This window comes from Mytilus edulis, chromosome 2, assembly GCF_963676685.1.
Source record: "Mytilus edulis chromosome 2, xbMytEdul2.2, whole genome shotgun sequence".
Lineage (NCBI taxonomy): Eukaryota > Metazoa > Mollusca > Bivalvia > Mytilida > Mytilidae > Mytilus > Mytilus edulis.
In genome coordinates, this window is record NC_092345.1 from 58,264,459 (window position 1) to 58,291,876 (window position 27,418).

Genomic DNA, 27,418 nt, shown 5'->3' on the forward strand with positions numbered 1-27,418 from the left:
TAGTACCGTGCTCGGTTCGTGAGAAAGAGTCGTTTTGTTGATACCCTGACATGTCAAACAAAAGACTTGACAATTAGTATTTTACTGATTTGGAGCTAAGCAAACGAAATGTGTGATTAAGGTTCGGATTCAGAATAATGTGTTTGAAATTAAAGTGGCATGTGTGAGTGCAGACTGTTAACTTGAATCAGTGAATTTAAAGTCCTGCTATACGTGTTTTTCTTATTCAAAAACAAATTCATGTTCATATCACATTACTTTATTCTCATTCTGAATATTGATTGAATTGTCTATCTAACATAATACAGCCTTCTAGCAACAGCTCCGTCAGATAAGGCTTACTCAGAATAGAACCCAAGGTTCTTATTCAAACATAAATTAAACTTGCAGACTTCGTATCACATATAAAGGTAACAGTAGTATACCGCTGTTCAAAGGTAATAAATTGGTTGAGACTCAGCGGATGGACAATATATATAATAGTTTGTCTTACAGTCTTGCAGTTACAGAACGTGTCATTTAAATTATGAATTGCAAAAACACTCTCTGTTTAACGCAAGGTATATCGTTTGGTGGAGAGATGTCTGCTTGATAAAAATACAACACATTTTTTTTTATATAAGATCTTCAAAAAGGTATAAGGCTGCTATTTATCATTTAACAATATTACTAAATCAATTTGATCAAATGAATATCTTGTATAAATTTATTTAAAATGCATTTACTAATAAATTCAATTACAAGTTGGATAAATGAGATAAATCATTGAACCCTGTTTTGTTGTTCTTATGTAATTCCAACTCTTAACGATAATGTTTTGCACATTGGAACATTAGACGCGTACAGAATTACATGATAATGCATCTGTAGTTTATAAAAAACAAGTATGGAATGTAACATTAGAGAAAACACACAATCAACATTACGATCTATTATTACATATTAGATTCGACATACATTAGTACTTTAGATGTGACGTAAGAATATCACATTTGTTGTCTTTGATCTAAAAAGAAAAGTCGGTAGAATCGCTTTAATTAGAATCTTGTGTATATATCCTGTCTAATATTGCGAAGATGAGATATGAGATTATTTTTATCTCTCGATTACTTATAGGCTTCAAGATAAAAATTGCTGTGATTATAATGATTCACATTTTACGTTAATTTGACACAATTATCTAGATAAGATGTTAAATCTATGGAGAAAGAATGTTTCAAATACTAAGTGCATTTATAGTGCAAAACATAATGTAGCTACTGTAAAAATGTAATAAATAATATGTTAACATTAGTAAACAATTTAATAACATCGCACTACAGCAATTACATTCCTTGCATAATCGAATGTATGTTTTATCTTATATCTAACATTTACAAAGACAATAAAAATCCCCAAACATTTACTGATGTATCAAAAGTAGAAAAAAAAATATATTATCAATATGTTTAAATGCATGTATTTGCTTTTATCATTCGATGTTGGCAATATCCATTCTTTGGACTGTATTCCGATAATCGACAGTTGCATCCTCGAGTATCAGCCTGACAATACTGGATGATGTCATTTATTGGTTACCAGATCAAAGGTCATTGCATCACCCGAAATCTGAACTGTTCCTGGTACTCGTAGTGTGATTGGCTAACACTAAGGTTATCGTTGTGTTCTGGTTTGTCATTTGAGACGTTGATCCTTTGGTCAGCAGGTTATTTGCATTTCGCACTGTGCAAGAAATAAACAAACACATGAGTTCAAATTTTTACGCAACAAAAAATACAATATTTCATATAATATGATGCATTTAGAATACAATTGTGAAACAATTGTTAAGTGTTCTTGACGTATACAATGTTTAGTGCATGTAATATTTCATTGTCAGATCTTTCAGTTTCATCAGACACATGCATTATATGTTTATTATATATTGGGTCGCCACTTCATGCATACAGTATGCCATGTACTCAAGCGTTAAAAGTAACTGTTTATGTTTTTCGATATGAACACAAAAAAAACAGTTAAGATTCCTCAACTTTATGATTTTATATGGAAATATCTTTTCATCTATATTATAAATACATTGTAACAGGAGACATGGGACTTTTTGGTACACATCGATGCGTCACCGACCCCGCAACAAAAGTCCCCATAGGACTTGCAAAAAAAATGTTGGTGATAAATTCCTGTGGATTAGTTTTCAAAGTGTGGCTTTAAAAATATTTCCAAAATTTTTTTTAAGCTTATTCATATGTTTAATATATGGCGAATTAAATTAGAGTATATGATGTTTGACAGTTACTATCTGACTTTAAGTAAGCAACAATAGTAAAAGCATTTACCCACATCCATGCAAATTACTTCCCGTTTTAACTATATTTTTTTACACAAACATTAAAAAATGATTATGAATTGTCGTTCATTGGTGTGTCAATCAATTCATTTGCAAGGTTGATGCTAAAAACTATATAATTCTTACCATAATGTAATTTAATTGTTAAATAACTTACCTAAATTGTCGATATGGTCTGACATAATAAGCGATATGATAACAAGTAACACACTAACAGTAAACATCACCATCGAAATGATCATAACAGCACGTGCGATAAATCTTTGTCGTTTGGTTCGAGTGTCCACGTGAATATGTACATTAGATGGAGTTGGCTCTTGTATTAAAAATTCACTGAGCAGACTTCGAGCTACGATAGGGTCAATATAAAAAACATCGTCAAATTGTTTGTAGTATTCAGGATCAGTTATTATTTCAATATCGTCATCGGACATAGTAATCGTCGACCAATGAGGAATGTGGTGAAATCGATATGAATGTTGATGGTGCGGATGTTCATGATCATGGTGGTGACATTCGTGATCATGGTGGTGACAGTCATCGGAATGTTCTTGTTCTATCCAGTTCTGTGCACCGTTACTTTCAGTTTCTGAAAGTTTTGCATATTCTTGACAATTGTCTTGAAAACAATGACAAGCTTCTCCCTCGGGAATTGTCGAAATCACGGAATGTTCTTCGTCAGTATATTTTTCTGATGTTGTTACTGGACTTAATTGTAGGTCCTCTGATACCAAATCACTTTCAAAGCTCATTTTTATCCTAATAATTATCTTTCAGTACCTGAAATCAAATATAATTTTGAATCAATAAATGATCAACTGAGTGTGTTCACACCTAATTATATTGTTTAGCATTTTCTTTAAATTAAAATCCCACCAACTTCGAAGGTCCAGCCATGATCTACAAACACATACTCACATCATCTGGAACATGCACAAGCAAAGAAAGATTGTTTATCAATGTTAGCGACTGAAGTAAAAACTGTTTGTTTAACCTTTACTCTGTAGCATCCTGTTTCTTCATTAAGATTAATTATTTCTCATCAAAAGTCACATTATTAAAGAGAATGTAATAAGACAAAATCTAATGTAGAAATAATCGATCGTGATTTTTTTTCTATATTATGTGGAGTTATTAAGTTCTTCCTTGTTATAAGTACATTGAAATAAGTATAAAATTCTATTGACAGTATTCCTCGCACACATATTTTTATGACAGGCATTTAAATGAATATTGTTACATGCAAAATGTCTATATCAATTTCAAATAAAAAACTTTTTTGTGGAGTAACCCTCATTCTAAAAACTGTTGTACTAGTATAACGATGTGTTATAAGTAAACATTACCGAACCCTAAATAAACGAGAAACCGGTCTACACAAATGCATACTGGTTCCACCTCATGCAAAGACATGTTTAAATTAGTAATCTACCTCAGTAACCTAGGATAAACAAATGATGTTTGGTTGCAACCGGATTAATCACATCTCAATATATTTGCTTCTATTGAACGATAGAATTGTTGGGTTGTGTTTTGTAAATATTAACAGTAGTTCACGGAAATGAATTTCATCATAAACTATTTTACACTAGATGAATGTTAAGTTCCATATCATCTTAACGTTAAGCTTTATGACATGATATACACCATATATTATTAAGACATGGTTGTAAAATTGTTTTGACATCTCTTATTCTTCTTTATATATATAAATGTATTGATGACAGCATTATTCGTGCTTTAGTTAGGTCTGTCTAGATACATAAATAGTGTTCTATTTAAAAACAAAATCCTCAATTTTGTCTGGAACCAAGATTAGTTTTCCTCTATTATTCACATATAATGAATAAAATTTCAAACAATTACTATGAAAACATATTGCAAAATTCATTATATACTGTTTGTCAGAAACAGACGAGTTTCAAATTAATTTGACTGAAGTCATGCCGAGGTTCACTATGGCTTAATGTTATGTGACATGACACGCGAATTCATATTCATTCTATTATATTTTGAAGTAAACAAAATCAGATAACTTTGGTACTATAAATTGTATTTGCCTTTAACATATATATAGAAAATGAAAAGAGATGTACTGAACTAAAATGTATTCACCAGAGACCAAAGGACTTGTTTGTTATTTTCTCTTTAAACATATTTGTCGTTATTGACAATGGAATAATAGTTTGTATAAACGCAATACTAATATGCTTTTTTTTATAATCGTGACTTATGAATGTAATGTACAAGAAGCTGTAATAATTACGAAGTCGTCAACTGATATATTTTGTACCACGCTGTATATATCATAATATCAAACAAAGTACTTTGGTCTGATAATTAAGAAAACTAGATTTCAAAACTTGAAAGCGTTTGTATAGATTTGTTTCGATCATCATATGATGGGAATAAAAAGTAAAATCACAAAAATACTGAACTTAGAGGAAAATCAATTCGGAAAGTCCATAACCACATGGCAAAATCAAATAACAAAACGCATCAAAAACGAATGGACAAGAACTGTCATATTCCTGTCTTGGTAAAGGCATTTTCAAATGTAAAAAATGGTGGATTAAACCTGGTTTTATAGCGCTAACCCTCTCACTTTGATGACAGTCTCGTCAAATTCCGTCATATTTACATTGATGTGTTCACTATACCGACACAATAAATAACAAATTTCTTAACAAAACAATACAGACAGACATAAGTATATACGAAACATAAACTTGTAACTCTAGGTCTGACGCTCTGGAGGCAAGGAACTACTTTGCCTGAGTATCATCTTTGATATAAATCATTTTCATAAAAATAGATATATTATATCTTTACAGAATATTTTAATGTTTTATTTTCGATCATGTTTATATATCTTAATTTCTGCTTGTTTGACGTCTAATAAGTTATCAAAGGTACCTGGATTACAATTTAATACACCAGACGCGTGTTTCGTCCACATCAGAATCATCAGTGACGCTGAGATCAAAATAGTTATATGTGCTATATAAAGCCAAACAAGTTCAAAATTGAAGAGCACTGAGGACCCGAAATTCCTAAAAGTTGTGTTTCAAATACGACTAAGGTAATCTATTTTTGGGATAAGAAAATCCTTAGTTTTTCGAAATTCTTAAAGTTTTGTCAACAGAAAATTTATTAAAATGATCATATAAAAAGTAAAATCACAAATTTACTGAACTCCGAGGAAAATTCAAAACGGAAAATCCCTCATCAAATGGCAAAATCAAATGATAAAACACATTGGTGGATTAAACCTGGTTTTATAGCGCTAACCCTCTCACTTTGATGACAGTCTCGTCAAATTCCGTCATATTTACATTGATGTGTTTACTATACCGACACAATAAATAACAAATTTCTTAACAAAACAATACAGACAGACATAAGTATATACGAAACATAAACTTGTAACTCTAGGTCTGACGCTCTGGAGGCCAGGAACTACTTTGCCTGAGTATCATCTTTGGTATAAATCATTTTCATAAAAATAGATATATTATATCTTTACAGAATATTTTAATGTTTTATTTTCGATCATGTTTATATATCTTAATTTCTGCTTGTTTGACGTCTAATAAGTTATCAAAGGTACCTGGATTACAATTTAATACACCATACGCGTGTTTCGTCCACATCAGAATCATCAGTGACGCTGAGATCAAAATAGTTATATGTGCTATATAAAGCCAAACAAGTTCAAAATTGAAGAGCACTGAGGACCCGAAATTCCAAAAAGTTGTGTTTCAAATACGACTAAGGTAATCTATTTTTGGGATAAGAAAATCCTTAGTTTTTCGAAATTCTTAAAGTTTTGTCAACAGAAAATTTATTAAAATGATCATATAAAAAGTAAAATCACAAATTTACTGAACTCCGAGGAAAATTCAAAACGGAAAATCCCTCATCAAATGGCAAAATCAAATGATAAAACACATCAAACGAATGGACAACAACTGTTATATTCCTGACTTGGTACAGGCATTTTCAAATGTAGAAAAATGGTGGATTGAACCTGGTTTTATAGCGCCAAACCTCTAAATTTCCATTATATTGACAATGATGCGTGAAGAAAATGTCACAAATAGTGGTACAAAAACAACACGGACCCTACCAAAAACGGAAGAGGAAGCATATCCTGTTCCACGTGTGGCACTCGTCGTGTTGCTCATGTTGTTACAAAGCCGGTAAATAGTCTAATTCGGTAAGTCACATTCGGGACAAGGGAAGGGATTGATATGCTAGTTAGATTTTAAAATACAAGTTACCTTATATAAATAAAAGGATACAAGGTATCAAAACAACTAATGACAACACTGCAATATTCAAAAGATGAAAATCAGACAAATTGTTTATAAGTGGATGCTAATGGTCAGTCAGACCACCAGTAAAGTGAACAGAAGACGTACTAGAAATCCGTTCCATTATTGGAGATACTTCCTCATCATTCCAAGGATTCTGAAGCACAAGAAGAAAAGAGAGGAAGACAATAAGAGGACAGTAGTTCATGACATGTTGCAAAAGATAAATTATAGGGAGAAGAGACGAGAATATCAAAGCAGTAGAAATTGGTAAAGGATATTATACCAAGTAGAATTGACAAGAGAAGACGATGACCTGAATCCTAGGTCATAAAACTTTCATCTGTACAAGTATTTTGGTTGATTTTAGTCTGAGTAAGATTATTGTACGTAAAAGTTGTATAACCACAAGTCCTCATGACAGATGACGAGGCTGTAACGATTTCTATTTTCAATCAGTTTTGAGTTCAGTGTTCGACGTATATCTATCTGTAGTAAGAATAAAATAAGCCTTAAATTTAGCAGTAAATGCAAACAAATCAAGAAGATCTCCTTTGGATTTTAAGTGGCATTACAAAAGGGTAGCTACCGGTGAAAACACGGCCAGGGCAACTTGAAGTCTGGGTTGCAACACACTATATCAAGAAAAAAAGATATCAAAAACACAAGTGAAGAAACTTCAACTTACAGTTTATAAAAACAGGGCATACTAAGATAGCCATAATAAAAAGACAAAGGACAAATCAGTAAGTCTGGATGCATAAGCATTTTAGTATTCCACATTCCTGGATATTTATATTAATCAGATTTGTATACAGCATCTTACCTTTATCTTCAATGTAAATAACAATGTTCCATATAACTAACTTAAACAAAATAATGTCTAACGCAACTAACAATCTTATATGTGTATTACAATGATCTCTGTATATTACAATGTTCCATGTAACTAACAATGATTCGTGTACTTAACAATGTTCCACTCAACTAACAATGTTCCATGTAACTAACAGGGAAAGTATTAATGAAACGGAATATATGTATAGTGTAATAGACACAGACACAAAAATATGAAGTAATGTTAAATATCTGATTTGCATGGAAAACCGAGATTATAAGGTATACACCAGATACGGAGAATAATGAAGCGAATGTACAAGGTTAACGAAATTTTTCATGGTTTTTGATTTCTTTCTTTCGACTACTGAAAGAAAACGATCCGCTAATTAGAGAAAAAAAAGCAATCTACGTAAAACCGTCGATGATTGAAGTCAACTGTTAATTCTAGAAAATTATCAGTCGCTTTCGTGATGGTGTTCCAATTACAATCATTATTAACTTAACGCATCATTAACATTATCTTCCTCTGCAGAAAAATGAATAACAAATAACATAATTTACACATGTATCTTAATGTGAGCACCACTGTAAAACTGTAAAGATAGATTAAATCAATTTACTTCGAATGAGAGAGAAAGAGAGGAAGAGGGAGATATTGCAAGACTTTATCTTAGTGCTATAATAAATTTCTTTCTCTGATGTAAATAACAACGATAACCATTTAAACTGTTTCTGAATTAATATGACAGTATAAGCATTTTACTGACACTGAATTCGATCGTCAAAATCCCTTCAACGTCGTTTCTTGCATACATGTTTGTACAATATGCATATTTTGTAAACGTTGCGAGACTGTACTCAAGTTTTTTTCATACACTATTTAATATTGATATATTCCTTTACAAACCTAAATAATGCAATTTTGTAAAATTTAAAAGTCTTCATTTTGCATGAAACATTATCATCATATGACGTAAGCCTGATCATCATTTATTCATGATATTTTAATGAATTATGTAATAGCACTTAAGTTTCCAATCATGCTAATTGTCGAAAAGTAACAATACTAGTGTCTATATAAATAACAACGTGTCATCTAGAATAAAGGAAAATGCAAAACGCTACAAAGCTTATGTTGGATTTATATGATTGACATTGTTTTAAAATGGTCAAGAGGAATGCCCACTTCGTAATTCTTTATAGTACATTTTTTATAGTTGTCTGCCAATGTAAATTTAAACATTATAAAAACTTGTTAAAAATATCAAAGAATTCGAAAGACTAAATAAGACAAAGAAAATATAAAAAATCACACAGCCAATCCATTGTATTTTATTTTTTTAAGGATGTGAGTTATGATCAATGAAATCGTTAATTTATGATTTAACTCCACTATATGAAGCATATATAATGCTTCTGGTATGTATGTTGTAACATTTCTTAATCAAAAGATTTGCTAATCCTAATATGTAGCAATACAAACAGAAGATGATAACAAAACAAAACAAAAACTAAAAAACCTACTTAGGAATAACTTTACGTCTATTTGATAAAAAAAATCAAACTCAATCTTTGTATCATGAAACTTACAATTCACACTTAAAATTGGCCTCTTTTATCTTCAGCAGTATTCATCACTACACTTTACGAGAATACGTTTTTCCTTTAATCTAATGTTTCACTTCTTATTCCGATAACGTTACTTCATGCACTTGTTAATTAATCTTAATGACAATACAACATGTACAAGCAAGCTACTAGCATGCATAACAATCGATTCCAAGATCTTAAGAAATCTGTATAAATATCTCTGTTTATCTTGATAATGTTCAAGAATGTCGTTATTTTAGAGATGAAATTAATCATTAAATTGAAAAATGCATCTGGAGAATATGAATGTTCAATAATGTTGTTATATTTTAGTGATGAAAGTTATCATTAAATTGAAAAATGCATCTTGAGAATCTGAAAGTGCAAGACTGTTGTTACTATCCAATTTGATAATGTATTTTGAAAAAAAAACACATTATAAGAACAAGGTTAATATCTAAAGAGGAGTGAGAATATCTTGCTACAAGGTTTTAAGTGAAACATTTATAAGTTGTTATAGGTACGAAATAATAATGTCGTCCTCCCTATGGAATTTTATGTATCTTTTTATCAGTTAAAAGGTAATGCACACAAGTTTGTATTTATATGTAAAAATGGATATAAAGAACAGCTGCTTTGTTTCGACGGTACCGTTAACATAACCTATCGCTTATGAATAAATATTTAAAAATAATAGCACATCAAAATATGTAAAGATATAAACACTTATCCTTAATTAACCGGCCACAGAAAAAAAAAACCAAAAAAACCAAAACATCTAAATAATTATTATGGTGCAGTAAAAGAATGAAGATATTGTTATTCTGGTTAAATTCCCTAAATTGATTTGTTTGAAGATTTATACAGTATATTTGATTGAATATTATGAAAATAACAAATATATCTACTTACGGTAAATTGAACACCATGATATATCTTTTCAACTATTAGAACTGTCAAACAATATTAGTTCTGACAAAGAAGCGATATTTATACAATTAGGTCGCTAATTACGCTTTTACTGCTGTAAGCAAATAACCTGAAATTGATACATTACAAAATAATATAGACCATTCCATCCTCAGATCTAGGCAGTTCTATTGGACGAAAATCGATGCTTGTACAATATATTATTCTGTGCATTGCTATACGGATGTTTCATAGAGTTTTATAATGGCTTTTGTTTTAATGATAAAAATGCAACAGAGCACTTAAACATTTATGTATGTTTCTAAATATTTCATTCCTTTGAAAAAAAAATGAAATTATCCCTAACCATGGTAAGGATAAAAATGCAAGAGAGCACTTAGCATTTCTGTGATCTTTTAAAACACACAAAATTTCAATGATATTAAACCAAACTTTTAACACATACTATAGACAAAATGAGAGATTCTCTACATTGTTAATACATGCAATTTTAACAAGATTGAGGCTTTTTATCCATTTTAAAATTTTGTTTGAAATCAAGTTTTAAAATATTTTCATCGTACCATGATCACATATCTTTAATTAAGATCCTACGGCCCCTGGACATTTTTTTATTACGACCCCAAACGCCTAGGATAAAACACCGATGCTTCCATTCTGGAAAATTATGTAACCTTTATTTTTTTTGGTAATTTGAAAAAAAGATTTATCAATACAGTAGTATCTAAATTATTAAACATGATTAATGATAAAGCAGATTTCCATGTTTCATTTTCATATCGTTTATAGTTTTTTTTCTATTCCTTAATGAGATATTCATATGGCAATTAATTAATTTCAAAATCTATATATAGTATAGAATATGTTATTTGCAGGACTAAAAAATTGAACCGTTAATGATAGGAGAATAAAATTTATGAAAACTTCAGAATGACATTTATCCATGTCAATTGTAAATTGAACAAAACATGAAAAGGACTTACTATCAAATTTTGAATTTTAGTGTTATCAAGCTTCCCCGAATAGAGATTTATGCTGATTGATTGTTTGTCCACCAGTATATTACCAACCGAGTGGCCAGTACTTTGTTATTGCCAAAAACATAGGAATATTGTTTATATGACATTTCCTGTTATACAAGTTTGAATTACGTTTAAACTAACTAGGAATAGATTTGTCCATCATGAAAAACTGTGATTTATTGTCAAGATTTTGGTACTTAAGAAAATCGATTTATTCAGATTTTCAAAGTTTGTATTCGGTTTTAAATATCAGAATATTTAAACCTTGTGCATCCCCGAAGAACTGTTTTAGTGATTTTAAAACAAAAAATCATGCAATTGATAAGATTAAAAACAAGAAACATATTCAATTGAAACATTAAACATATATTTAAACCAAATATGAAAAACGTTGATTGTTATCAAATAGTCCGCTTGTATGTACGTTGGCGTTTGTTTTTGTTTTTGTTGCTGTTCAGTTTGTTTGTTGTTCCGTTGTTATCCTCTTATTTTTCTTAATCGATTTATCACTTTTGAACTTTTGAACACTTTTGACTTTCTTTATCAAACCCTTCGGGTTTTGAACTAATGATACAGATCTACTGTATAGCCAGTTATTTCACTCAAATAAACGAATTTCAATATTGTTATCAGGGTAGTTTCTTGTCCTTCTCGATTGGACGTTAGGCATTTCTTGAATACTGTGTTCGATCGATTATTCTGCAAAAAACATTATGTATTCAGTCTATAAACATAGAACTTCGATATCTAGGTAAACACTTATAATTTGATAATTCATAAATGACAATTAACTACTTGATAATGTTTTTACTTAGACAATGTATTTATTAAATTTATACTTAGCGACAAATAATTGTTATAATAATATACGACGTCCATTTTATAATCAAGTGATAAATAATGTCATTGTCTTCAACGACGAACCATCTTTATATCAAAGTAATTAAACTATTTAATTAATGTTTATTTAAACGCTTGGTGAAAGGATACTGTATAAAAACATAGCGTTTAATCAATATGAAGACAAGCGCACTGGCGCTAAACACTTTGAATGACGTAATTATGTTGTTTTATATTTTTAATTACGCTTATATTTTAACAACACAAAATCTTGTATCTAGATAATATCGATTCATAAACGAATTTTAGAATTACCTCGCGTGATGGATTGATCGACATCATATAATAGGAACATTGCAGAAGAAAACATGCGTGTGTGTGTTTTGTTTTGCACTTAAAACAGACTCATAAATTGTTTAGAAAAAGAATAAAATCATACTTGAAAGTTATGGACAAACACTTCCGATGTAAATAAATATAACAGTGATATGACAAATGTTGATCAGAAATTTATTTCACATCTTTGTCCTTTAATATTTATTGATAATTTTCTCCATGAAAACCATACCACATTAGTTCTTTTTGTTCTTAATAATTTTTTTAACGTTCAAAGGGCTTTTCTGTAATTTTATATTTCTATGATTAATTGTCACCAGGAAGGCTCAAACCAACCTTTTATTAATCCAAGGAAATATACATTTTTAAAAGATATATGACCAAATGGGACCTGATCAGAATATCTAAAACCACCTTAGGAAATGTTTGGAAATACATTTTGAACTGAAATAGAAACTTTGAACTCAACATACGAATAAGATAGAAACATCCACGGTGAATTATAAGCCATATGAATAGCTGAGGATATGTAAGTAATATTGAGACACTTTGCTAGTAGCCAATTAAATTTGCTTAGTCTATTTACGGAATACTCAGGTCGTGTCTTTTACATTTAAAAGTGCAAAAGAACAAATGCTGAATATATACAATGGAAAATGAATGTTTGGTTAATACTTATTTTAGCTTCGTGAACCTATTTTTTAATAACAATTAACTAGACTATAACTTTTTCTACTCATTCATGGCAGTTGATATGAGGGTAAATATGGCCGTTTAAACATAAACATATTTATAAGTATTTTCCAATATAACTAAATATATTAGTAAACAATTTGATATGTATGCTATTTCATTAAAAGAGCTACAAATGTTGAGCGCCATACCTTTACAGTGCTAATTATTAAATGTAAATAAAATATATTTATAAAAGTATAATGTATATAGGCAATTATTCATCGTTGATGCAAGTACCTTGAGACATGCAGGTATCCATTATAAATCAATAAATCTACAAGGTTTGGAAAAGACGATAAGTCTGCTTAGCGGAATAAATGACTTGATATTAAAGGGAAAAGGGCAAGAAATGAAGAAAAAAAACATAGAATAAGACAAAATACAAATCTTCAAGATGAGTTTAACAGTATCACATCATATAATTACATTTCAATGGTCAGTGATCAAGAAACATTGTTTGTAGACATAAAGATAGATTAAATGATCACATCATCATAAGAATGCATACCTAATTTCAAATTGACCTGCCAATGTCCTCACGATATAAGCTTGCTTAAACCAACACTTTTACACGATACGGGACTGACGAACGGTCGAACAAACGGAAGGTGGACGTGGCTTATTGATTCGTTCATTGAGTCAACATTGAGGCATATATGTTATATAATAAAATATTTATATAAAAAAAAACACAAAAAAAAACAAGACAAAACAAAACAAAACAAAACACAACAAAACACAATACAACAAAACAAATCAAATTATTTATAAAAACGAAGCTTCTCAGTAAACCTAAATTGAATATTCCCTAAATCATTGCGACAATAATTGTCAGTATATACAACATATTCACAAGGAAAATCAAAATGTTTTCACCCACTTCTAAAAAAACAATCGTTAACATAAACTTTACAACAAATGTTTTATCTTCTATAATATGTGAATCAATAAATGGAATTGTACATTAAGAAGGCGAGTTATTTCCAAAAACAAAACTGAACATCAGTTAGAAAGCTGTCAGAAAGTGTTTGTTCACGCAGCTATTCAGAATTGCTGGTACAATGTATGGAAAATTGCTATTTGTAAAGGATTGAAATTTACCAGTCAAATGCATTTTATTGTTAAATTTGCATAACATTTGCCTGAAAAATGATTTTGTAGTTTTTACTCTATATTGAAAAGATATGTGGTATAGTTTCCAATAAGCCAACTAACTACCCAAACTGAGTTCTTATGAATCGAAATTAGGCAATCATGGGTCACCGTACGATAATAAGTTCACACTCATACCGTATACATAGCTCTACAACTCCCAGATATGATTTACATTTAGCTTTGAAAGTGTATTTACAATATAAGATTGTTTTAAAAAGCATACATTTTGCTGCCAAAGTGATTTGACTATTATATAATTTATAGCCAATTCTATTGACCATTGACAGTTAACGATTGTATAACAAACATTATAGATTTTAATCTGAAAGGCTTAATGCGAAAATCTGTGTACTTTTTACTTTAAATGCAATAGGCCATTCTTTCAAAGTATATTAACATTTGTTACAATTTTTAAATCTTATTTTCTACTAGACGGATAGTAGATATAAATGCATCCATAAATACTTTTGTAATATATTCCTTACATAAAACAATATCATATTGTTATTTAACTTACAAACGAAAGAAGGTAACTGTGTGAATACTAGAACCCTACCTTTGAACAACGAAACAAATGTGGAAGTGTCAACCAGTTTATTAGCTCGCCATTATCCCAATTTCGTCACAGGCTTAACAAAGAAACAAAGATAATTAAAGTACAAAATGTCATTACAGTTCTTTCATTTGAACATTCATGTTGTTATTCCATTCTTCTAAGGCATTCACAATATAACACTTCCCAATTATATTTGAAAAGGAACAAAGGACGTTGTTCATTTAGAATTTAATTAAAATTCTCCACATCGAAATCAGTGTTTGAAATATCATTTTATTACAAATGATTCTATTTCTGGCTGTTCAATTTGTATAAAAAACTACTGTATAAAATTAATATACGTGCAAACCACTGTAGAAGGAGTTCAGGAAATAATCTTCTGGCAAGTAAAATCCAACGTAAAATTCCTTTACATAAAAAAACGGTAATATATGTTGCTTGATAGTTCTACAACGACATCATCGTTATCAAGGTTAATTATAATTAACAGAGACACAACATCTTTGATAAATTGATAACCGTAAGTTTAATCTGGCTATGACGTCAAACTATACAATGTCTGGCTTTATACCAGACGAAATAATATATAATGATGTTTCAAAGCAATTATACTTTATTTTCAAAATGATTTTTATACATCAAAACATTAACATATGTTTCCTTTTTGTAACAGAGCGTTCATTAATTAGATCAATTTTGAATGACATATGCCTATATTAACTTCAATGGTTGTCTTAAGTTTGAAACACCATTGCCAAATCATATAAAAGTACATTTACACTTTGGATATGTACTTTTATTGTATATTGCTTGAGGACAAGTCTTGTAAGTAGAAAATACCAAACTGTTTTGCATATCAATGGATAGAATCAACGTGGAAAATGTAAGTATGCAACTTCACTGATTACAAAAGCAATGACAGAGATGATTTATGAATACTATCTGTATAATTTAAGTTATTTTCATATTTCGTCTTATCATTTTCTCCTTTCTCTAATACTCGTTTGCTGGGATACCGTTTGAAGCATTGTATAGGATCAATTGCTACTAAATGTAAAACTTGTCACCACCATTTAGGTTGAACTCTCAAATGTTCTTTAACACATCCCATACACTCCTAATGATGTATTTAGTTCCAAGAGTGATACAACCGTAAGTCTTTTATATATATATATTCTACGAGTTTTAAAGATATCAAATATCTAAGAGTTTGTATCTTAACGTGTTTGTGGATATAATTGAATTATCGTCGCTGTAAATGTAGTTATCTAAAGTGGTGTATTGATTTTAATTGTGTGCCCCTTTAACGCTATTATTATGCATAATATGTCATACTGCTAGCTTTCGTGATCTGGAAATAGATAAATTCAATTAAAGGTTATCGAAAAATGACAGTAAAATCCATTCGTCAAAGGATGAGACATGGTTTTCATCACTTTTTTTTTAAATATAGTATATTATTACTGATCTACTATTTTATAATTAGTAACACTATTTTAAGAATTCGGTGATTACAAATAATAAAAGGATTTTTTTTGCTTCAAATCAAAATGATGCTTTGCTTATTACGGATTTAAAAAACAAGTTTCAAATGGTGTTGTTCTAAAAATCTATAAATGTGATGATTGTTAAAATATTTAAAAGCTTGGTACATAGAACAACGGAATGCTACTGACATATCTTATACTTAGGTCACAGAGTGGTGCAATTTCGGCGAGCCTTACATAAAAAAGGATTCAATCTACAGTAATTCAACATAAAATTAAATTCATTTAAGCCCCATTCCCACTAGTCCACGATCGCACTACGCTCACTGCGATCTAACATAAATTCACATCGTGGTGAGGTCGCGGTATGAGTGGTATGAAAATGTAAATTTTCGTTGCTTTCACGATGCTACTAAAACCTCATTACGCTATTACAACGATCCCACTACGATTATACTACGTTCTCATCACGCTTATTCTGCGACCTCTCTACGATTATCAAGATCTCTCTACGCTCATCACGTTCTCACTACGATCTACCACGAGTTATCCGAATGCAATACGATCTTATCACGCTTTTACTGCGATTATAGTACGTTCTTACCACGATTATACTACGTTCATACCGCAACCTTACTACGTTATCAGTAATAACGTCAACATCGTGTTCCATGTCAATACAATTCCATTCTTTATATTTCTGATTAATACATAGATTTCTTGGAAACAATACCGTCATGCCACCAAAATCTTCTAGAACACACGGGCGTGGTGGTATGGGTTTATGTAGAGGCAGAGAGAGCTCTGATAGTAACGGATCCTGATCAAGCAGATATTTCGGACTGACAAATCCAACTTAAATTACAACCTTTTATTTGCTGATTCATAAAGCTGAAATGACGATATTTCAGTGAACGATAGCAGAGATGACACAGATGTGTCAATAGATATACGAAGATGTGGTATGAGTGCCAATGAGACAACTCTTAATCCAAGTAATAATTTATAGACGTAAAACATTCAAACTGAAAATCAACGGTCTTATCTATATAAAAAAAACAAGAAACGAGAAACACGTATAAATTACATAAACAAACGACAACTACTGTACATCAGATTCCTGACTAAAGACAGGTGCAAACATTTGCAGCGGGATTAAACGTTTTAATGGTACCAAACCTTCTCCTTTTTTTTCTGAAACAATAGTATAACATCACAACATAGAAAAACTAAACGATAAAATATCAATTGGAAGGCTTAACTCAATCAAAATAACAATTTATAAAATTAAACCATTATAGGTCAATGTACGGCCTTCAACACGGAGCCTTGACTCACACCGAATAACAAGCTATAAAGGGCCCCAAAATTACTGTTGTAAAACTCTTCAAATGGAAAAACTAATGGTTTAATCTATATAAAAAACGAGAAACGAGAAACACGTATCAATTACATAAACATCAGATTCCTGACTTAGGACAGGTGCAAATATTTGCAGCGGGATTAAACGTTTTAATGGTACCAAACCTTCTCCTTTTTTTCTGAAACAATAGTATAACATCACAACATAGAAAAACTAAACGATAAAATATCAATTGGAAGGCTTAACTCAATCAAAAAAAGTACCTGCCAATTTTTCTTAAAATGTCCTGTACCAAGTCAGGAAAATGGCAGTTGGTATCTTATAGTCCGTTCTGTGTGTGTTGCATTGTCGTTTTGTTTTTTGTTGCAATTTAGTGTTTCTGTTGTTTCGTTGTTTATCACTTATATTTGATGTGTTTCCCTCAGTTTTTGTTTGTAACCCGGATATGATTTCTCTCAATCAATATGTGGCTTTCGACCAGCGGTATTCTGTCGCCTTTACTTAGTAATAATACTTCTCATTAGGTGTGTTACAAATATGTTCACATAATAAAAAAATTCTTAATAGAGGTGTTATGAACATCTGAAATCCACCCTTTACAAGTTTTCTTTTGTAACTTTTCCAGATTGATTGACAGTTAAGATGGTCTTTGATTTTATGATATCAGATTAAAATTAAAGAGATGTGGAATTATTCCTAATGAGACAACTATATAAAAAGACAATAAAGATATGAAAAATATATTATAGTATAGTATAAAAAGACAACAAAGATACGAAAAATATATTGTAGTATAGTCTCTGAATCTTTCAGTTTTACTAAATGCGCCTAATTCAATATCTTGGCATTTTGACCGAGCCTCTATTTGTTGTGCGGGTGAAACATAGACAATAAAAAGAGCTACTCTGTTTACAAACCCAATATTTATATATTTTGATTTCTTTCGATTCCCTCAGTGGTTTTTTGTATGCTAGTTTCTAAGAGGAATTGTCCATATTTGAACATAAGAGATCAACTTTAAAATTTAATAAAAAATAATAAAAAAAGGAAATAAACTTTTAAAGCACCCTTTCTATGTTTCTATCAACAACTGAATTACAGAATTGATTAGTAAAACAATTCTAGGTTACATGTATTATGATTAATGGAACCAAAAAGCATGACTAAGAAGCTTCGGAAGCTGACAATACTTGATTGAATCAATAAAAAAGCAAATTCCGTATGACTATGTATGCTATTCATAATACAATTTTCCTTTGAAATAGAAATATCTATAACAAATTTCATTATTTATTGTTATTGAGATCTTTAATTTTATAAAAGATTTTCCGGGTTGTTGTGGTCATTTAGGAATTGAAAAGGGAAAATGTAAATTGTGTACAACCTATAAAAGTAATAACAAATATTAGAAGTCCGAAGTAAGTAGCAACACAATAATTTAGTTTCCCTTTTGAAGACAATACAGATACAGTTAATGGAACTTGTATTCCTTTTCAGCTTTTTCTTCAAATTACTATTAGTCTTTACTCAAGGATATTGTTTTAATCGAAAGAATATTTAGACATTTTATAAGTCAACACATTGAAAAAAGCTAAATATCACAAAATTTCTGGACACCGAGGAAAATTCAAAACGGAAAGTCCCTATTCAAATTTCAAAATCAAAAGCTCAAACACATCAAATGAATGGATAACAACTGTCATATTCCTGACTTGGTGCAGGCATATTCGTATGTAGAAAATGGTCGATTAAACCTGTTTTTTAGCTAGTTAAATCTCTCACTTGTATGAGAGTGGCATCAAATTCCATTGTATTGGCAACGATGCGTGAACAAAAAAAAAGATACTAGGTCAAAATGCAAAAAATAGAGGTACAGTATTCAAAAATGTATTATATTCTTAATCATTATAAAAACAAACAAATATGTAACAAAGAAGCACAAAAAGTCATATAACAAATTAAACAACTTCATTGATTGCATATTTTTTCTAGGATTTTATTTATCGATGTTAAATCCACCCGTAAAGGATTGAAAGATTTTAAGTACAGGAACCGAATCAATATTGAAGTGAAATAATGTTTTCTTTGCCTAATACGTTCTCCTATTTATTTGTATTATTATGTTGCCATTTTAATGTTATATTTAACAATGCCATTAATGTGCGAGGTTTGGCATGCCACAAAACCAGGTTCAACCCACCATTTTTTTCATTAAAAATGTCCTGTACCAAGTCAGGAAAATGGCCATTGTTATATCATAGTTCGTTTTGTGTGTGTAACATTTTTACGTTGTGTTTCCGTTGTGTCGTTTGTTTTCTCCTATATTTGAATGAATTCACATTACTATAAGACGTGTCACGGTACTTTTCTATCCCAAATTCATGTGTTTGGTTTTGATGTTATATTGGTTGTTCTCATCGGATTTTGTCTGGTGCTTTGTCCGTTGCTGTGTGTGTTACATTTGAGTGTTGTGTCGTTGTTCTTCTCTTGTATTTAGTGCGTTTCCCTCAATTTTGGTTTGTTTCCCCGATTTTGTTTTTTGTCCATAGATTTACGATTTTTGAACAGCGGTATACTACTGTTGCCTTTATTTATAATGTGGATATATTTCTTTTGTTGGTACCCATGTTTGGGGATTTAGGAAATCTTGTACTTTTATTTTATCGGTTTTGCTAAAGTAAGCATGCCATCTTATAGAAAATTTATTTTAAAAAAATGAACGCTTTACCCGTTTCCAATGAAATCTACGAAGTTTGTATCTCACTGATAATAATTAATCATCAGTAAACAAAACAATATGTAGGATTCTATTAAAATAAAAACTTCGAACCAAATGATAAGAAAAAATTATGAACAAATTAAATAGAAGCTATTGGAATATAACCATCAATATGAAATTACAAAAAGTGACAAAAGCTTCTAGATGTTGTTATAAACACAATACATAGTTTTATGACTTAAACAGATGCTGAAGGCCGGGTTAAATTATTTCTTTTATAAACTCAGCCGTCCATATCCTTCTAAAATCATAAAAGGTATATGAATGACGTGGGAAAAAGTCAGTATAGAACAAAACACTTTAATATTAATATAACTATTATAGATAACAAAAACAAAAGAACAATCGAAACAATTATAAAAACATAAATATAATTTATCACAGTCAAATTAACAGTAAAAGTACATTCAATATTGAAATTGCCCTTCTACTTGAATAAAATATAAATTTGATATTTGTGTTTTATCAATTATAAATTTTGATCAACTATAGTCATGATAGTAGACATTTAGAATTGCGGAACAAATTAATCCAAAGGACACATGAAATTGGATACATGTATCTTTTCCTAAAGCGGCTCAACACCTTAAGTTTAATTCCTGAGCTATATGGTGATAGAAACAATTTCAACTAAAATGAAAATAATGGACTGTAAAATACAATTCACTCCTTATTAAATATAATACAGTATATCAATATCTTTTATAAAGCACAGACAAATTAAATGGTGTTGTGAATAATTTTGTTGGTCAATTTGCAAAATTCTCTTGTACCATGTCAGGAGTATGACAGCTGTTACCAATTCGTTTAATGTGTTTGAGCTTTTAATTTTTCCATTTGATAAGGGACTTTCCGTTTCGAATTTTCCTTGGAGTATAGTAATTTTGTGATTTTACTTTTCAAATAACTGGGAACCGTAAATGATACCTTTATGTATCTCACACTCACTTATTAAGTTTTCTATCAGTGTAATAAATAGTTATAGGATTTCTAATAAGGTAGTAATTTTGAAAAAGAATGCATATTCTAAGAAATTTTATCTTATTAATCTAACTCATCACATACATTTTATTTTATTAAGCTGGTATTTGGTGTCTGTATGCCAATACCTATACAGACTAGCCTTATTATAGAAAGGTTTATGATGTGTACATGTACCAAACAAATGTATCATTAAGATATATGTGAACACAATACGATGAAACTAAGAGTATGATACTGCTGGAAAATTGAAAGTTGACCTAAAATCGTAACATGTGTTACTCTTGACATTCAGTACGCCGAATGCTTTATATACACAAGACTCATCCATGGCGTTTAATGAACATATAAATGATATCGCAAAGATCCATTGAAGAGAGTATGATAAAAATCATTCTCAGAAACCCAACACTTAGCAGTCAGCGACTGCATTTCGCAATTGTTTCTATAATTGACAATAGAACTTAAATACACATTTTCCCGGTTTTAGTGTTTGAAAATAAATTTGAATGACCTACAGAGATCAGAATTTGTTTACTAAATTTGCTCCGTGGGTGTGCTGACATTTTATTGTCAACAAATTAATTAGAGAATAGATTAGAGTGTCTTTTCAATTTCTCAATAAGATAGGGAAGTGGTAATGAACTGTGATGTTTTATTAATTAATGTTGTTGTGATTTAATCATTCCTTTGACCCTTATCCCAAATTGAAATGATAAAAGATCAATTATGACATTTTTTAGAAACGAGTGATAACCATATTTACGAAATAGAAAAATGACAGGTATAATGTTAATGTTATTTCTTCAATTGATTTTAATTTGTTTTGTGGCAATATTCAAAAGATTTAAACTTTTGATGATATTGTGTCTGGATTCAAATAGAGAAATCCTGACAAAAATTGATAAAAATTTAGACAAAACTTTTGAATTTTTGTAAGCGACTTCGATGACAGCAAATGAAAAGAAAAACAAAAAAAAAACTTTTAAAACGCTAACGAATATTAAAAAGGAGATGTGGTATGGCCAATGAGAGAACTGTTCATAAGAGACCAAAATGACACAGACAATAACAACTATAGGTCACCGTACAGCCTTCAACAATGAGCAAAGCCCATACGGCTATAAAAGGCCCCGATATTACAATGTAAAACAATTCAAACGAGAAAACTAACGGCCTTATTTATATATAAAAAAAAATTAACGAGAAACAAATAATTAACACATAAACCAACGACAACCACTGAGTTACAGGCTAAACACGTATTCTACCTCAATGGTATCATGGTATACCCGCCTCTATTGGGAGAGTTTGTGCATTCTAACCCATACCGGCGCAAATTTATTAATTTATGAACCTTAAAAATTGTAAGTTAACAGTAATGACATCTAGATCTCTCACACTTTGTACATTTGAATAAATTAGGAAATTAGCATTTAGAAAGTGCTTTGTTTACTATTGTATTGGTTTTATGTTCACAGAAACCTTGACATAAAACTGCATATTCATGTTTTCCCTTAACTGATATGATGTTATGTACTGTGAATACCTATATTAAATAAGAAGACTATAGTATATGGGATACTTGCACTAAATCATACAGACCTATCAAAGGGAACATGCGAATATCAATATATAATTTATATTCAACGAATGCATCGATACTACTTTACTGTTTCTTGGAACTGCATTAATTGTATTCTATTTCAAAGCTAATGTCGTTAATACTTGGTTCATTAAGTGTAAAGAATTTTATATTAAGTCATATTACTCAGCCATCGTCATAAAGATGCAGTATTCTCATATAAAATTTATATCCCTCAGTGGGTGTGAAATATTTAACTGATTGTATAATACAGTACAAACTTGCAATTTTCTGCATGTTGTTGATACTTAAGAAGCTGTTTTCTAGTTTTCTGTCTTGTTTTAAATTGTTACTGTTTTATATATTTATTTTTTTTTTCTTTTGGTTCATAAAAGCTGGGTTCTTTTTCTTTAAAAATACTCTTATACTGAAAACAAAACTTGAATTTATTAGACTGCAAATCTTAGAAATTTAAATTTTAACTGCTAAATCGAAAAGAAGAAAAGACACAACCCTATCGACATCAGCCGTTGAAATCATGAAAAAAAGTAAAATCACAAATATACTGAACTCCGAGGAAAAATCAATCGGAAAGTCCCAAATCACATGGCAAAATCAAATAAATGACAAAACACATCAAACGAAAGGACAACAACTGTCATATTCCTGACTTGGTACAGGCATTTCCAAATGTAGAAGATGGTGGATTGAACCTGGTTTTATTTTTTAGCGCTAAACGTCTCACTTTTACAACAGTCTCATCAAATTCCGTTATATTTACAACGATGCGTGGTCAACACAGACATAATAAATAAAATAGTCAAAATATGGGTACAGCAGTCATCACTGTGTTACAATCTTAAAACAAACATATATACAAAAGAAGCACACAGCATCTATCAAATTAAAAACACATTCATTGCTTCGTGTGTCTGTCAGAAAATGTGTACGTCATATAGGAAAAAAATTTGTCGTTCAATGTTTACACAAAACCATTTTATAATTTCACATGGGAAATGTTGGCATACAAGTCTCCCCGATGGTTATGCAAAATTTGTATCAATAATGACACGTGTCGTGTAACACCCATTAAATATGTTGATGAGATATAACTTCGAAAGAGACATTGAACAAGATCGGATGTTGTCATATATCTCATGTAACGCCTCAATCTTTTCACAGATGGACAACTTCAAGCTATAATCACTGACATCATTTCGACCCTCCTATTTCTCAGTAGTAGCATACCATTTGCAAATAATATAGCGTTTACTTTTCCTCAAAAGATACGTGAATGTTCACACTAATCATAATCAATTTTATAGTAGGGATGTGTTCTTTATAATCAAACTGCTCCATCAGAGTTACGAGGAAGAACGACTGAAAACGATACTTGTTTTTATGGTCACCACCACAAATGGGCTAACCTATACGATATGTCTTTGTTTCATCTCACTAGTATGTCTTTTTATTCTTTTATCTTTAAATACCAGAAAAGTCCTCAATTCATTAATTTTACTGATTGTGTCCTACTACCAATTGTGAAATTTTGACTGAGAAGTATGATGCATGCATAACAGGCAATGCTTTTCCTGTCGACACAGACGGTCTAGTTCTATCTTGAGTTCATATGTTTCTTTTATTTTTGTTTTAACCTTGATTTATCTTTCTCATTTGATTCATTAGATTTGAACATGATATAACTATTATTTACCTTGTTTAGATTATTTGAAAACTGATCCAAATATTTGAGACACCAATTTATTCTTCTAAAGCAATTTTTTCATCAAGAGAAAAAATAATAATAATACCGAACTCCAAGGTAAGAGAAGCAAAATATCACAAAAACAAATCCATATAACAGCCCAGAAAAAAAAACTTAATTAAAAAAAGAGACGCATTTGATTTTCAATAAAACAGCTATCCACCAGAAACCAAATTGCATGGATGTCAACAAGAACAAGTCTCTGTAATACAATTGATAGTAGAAAAATAGGTTTTATCTATTCCGATGTAAACAGCTGGACACCTAACATATCATAACTGAACATCTATAACATGATATAAAGTTGTATACAAGTAAGCTTAAAAAAGACAGCTTTTGAAATCTTGTTTGATCTGTGTTATAGCATTATTTGAATTATACTTTACGTATATGACTGGTTTCTATTATTGCAATTTAACTAAGTGTTAACTTAAATCTGCATATTGCTATCATATACCTTTTGCATTTATATCTTGCTATGTAAGTTGATAATATATAATATGCAAGATAAATGTTTTTATGTGCTTAGAAAAGAAATATATCATAAACAAGAAGTAATCTTAAAAATGTATTTCCAATTTTCATATGATTTCAGAGAAGAGAAAATTTTAAATTCTATAATGGCCTACAACTTTCTATGGAATTTAAGAATGACAAGTGTTCATGTTGTTTCTCATTTTGACAGAATGCCTTATATAGAATTTAAGCATATTAAAAGGAATTTGACACACTGTTTGAAAATCTAAAATTCTTATACACTTCATGTTTTAACCATCGAATTTGAATTAATTTCAAACCATAAAAACTATTTCTTTGTTAGTGAACTATTTTCAGATGTATTAATTTAGACAGAATAATTGAATCTTGCTTTTTCCACGTTCTCATCAATAGTTCTATATATTTGTTACATATTCCCACGATATTCCTTGATAAAATATTGAATTATATATGAGAACAGTCACTGAATACAGACAATGTGTAATGGATCCATTATCTGAGTTTTTATATCTTTTCAATAAGTATATCGTATTTGATCGAATTTAATTATTTATACTGATTTATCAGATTTTTTGCAGTTTCTTTATTTCTTTATGTCTAAAATAAGTGTATTGTTAATTTCAAATAACACGGGATACTAAATTTCAGTCTGATGAATACACAGTCAATCGGATTCGCTCTCATTCCTTGACAACACTTAAGGTATCTCTAAAAATAATGATCTCGGGACACAATAATATTAAACAAAACAATTTCACTCACCCGCATCAATTTTTTTTTTTAATTTTCTAATGCATACCATTTTTTCAATTTTCTAATGCATACCTTTTTCGGGTTAGTACACTGTATTTATCGCTCCATTGTGAGTTCTTCAACAACAACGTACTTTGACATCCATTGTCATTTAAATCTGTTGTTTATATTTAAATAAAAAAAAAGAAAAAGAAATAACTTCCTATCACGCAATACTGACTCTAGTCTATTGTTTACTCTTTGATTTTAAGATGTAAAAGGATATAAGCAAATTCAATATTTATCCAATATGCAATTATTGACATGATAAACCGTCTCCTGACAAAGGAAGTTTAAAAATATTTTATTATCCTTACACATACAAAGTTGTTTACTTCATCGTTTTGCGGTCTCTAGTGTACAATTGTCTTAATGGCGATATATATTACATCTCCTTAATTTTTTTTTACATATTTAAAAAAAAAAGTACATTCATGTTAATATCACTATTCTCTTTAAAAACAACACAAAACAACTTTTCAAACTTCACTCAAATGTCGTGTCGGTCATAAGTTATTTACAAATTAGATTTTGAGGAACTTTATGTTTGGAAATTTGACCATGTTTTCTATATGGTTACATTGTCGTTTGGTTTTGTTGCTCTTCAGTGTTCTGTTGTTTCGTTGTTTCCATCCTACAGTTTGTGTGTTTCCCTCGGTTTAAGTTTTTAACCCGGATGTTCTTTCTCCATCGATTTATGACTTTTGAATAGTGGTATACTACTGTTGCCGTTATTTATTAAGATCGTTTCGAGACTGCAATCGAGCAGTTTTTGATTTAAATATAAGTCTCATCTCAGATATTCAAATACATTATGTCCATGATGTTAAATCTTAATTTTTTTCTGTGTATTGTTGATATTTGCCAATACTTTTTAACCTGTTTATATAATTTAGCTACTAGTATATGTGCCGTTTTTGTTCTGTCTTATTGACGTATATCCCACATCAGGTCTTCTTCCATGTACCATGTTTTGATAAAATCAAACACAGCGATTATAAAAATATATATACATAGTATTAAAATGGGTTGATGTTTTTTTTACTACAATGAATTTACTCACCACAAACAGTTTTCTATTATACAACAATGAATTCCTCATTACCATTTGCATAACATTTTCTTTTAAACAAATCCAAAATAATTCAAACTTTATCCTCATCTGACCGTTCAATATGCTTACTGTTTTAGCGATAATATACACGATAATGTTAAGTCTACTATTGGTTTACGTACAATATTGTCATAGGTCGAGTCATCAACTCTTATTATCCTGGGAATACTGCCATATAAGAACAACTTTCAGAATTAAGATTTATCAGGTATAAAGATTATATTTACAGGAAATCAATACTTTCTTCGTTTTTCTTCCTTGAATTAGGTCAAAAATTTAAAATACACAATACAATATGTATCAAAACATACAAAATATTGTCATCAAAATCAATTGGTTTTCTAAAAGCTATTCGATATATCAGTGCTGACAAAAGTAAACATATAG

General features: G+C 30.0%; 1 protein-coding gene across 3 annotated transcripts; it reads right to left on the bottom strand.

Moving 5' to 3' along the window:
* Nucleotides 1–688: 688 nt before the first annotated feature.
* LOC139512509 (uncharacterized) lies at nt 689–27,055 on the bottom strand. Of its 3 annotated transcripts, none has more exons than XM_071300156.1 (3): nt 26,981–27,055; nt 2,505–3,127; nt 689–1,722 (listed from the first exon to the last, which is right to left on the bottom strand). In XM_071300156.1, exons 2-3 carry the CDS (start codon nt 3,097–3,099, stop codon nt 1,598–1,600), a joined length of 720 nt encoding a protein of 239 aa, XP_071156257.1. In that variant the 5' UTR covers nt 3,100–3,127; nt 26,981–27,055; the 3' UTR covers nt 689–1,597. The 3 variants fall into 3 exon arrangements, with proteins under 3 accessions (XP_071156257.1, XP_071156255.1, XP_071156254.1); XM_071300154.1 differs by lacking the exon at nt 26,981–27,055 and adding an exon at nt 14,668–15,192; XM_071300153.1 differs by lacking the exon at nt 26,981–27,055 and adding an exon at nt 10,006–10,159.
* Between the last annotated feature and the right edge of the window lie 363 nt (nt 27,056–27,418).

Coding starts and splice junctions, on each gene's coding strand:
- LOC139512509 (XM_071300156.1), bottom strand. CDS start 3,099: ATGAGCTTTGAAAGTGATTTGGTATCAGAGGACCTACAATTAAGTCCA. Junction 1,723..2,504: donor AGACCATATCGACAATTTAG/GTAAGTTATTTA, acceptor TTTCTTGCACAG/TGCGAAATGCAAATAACCTG.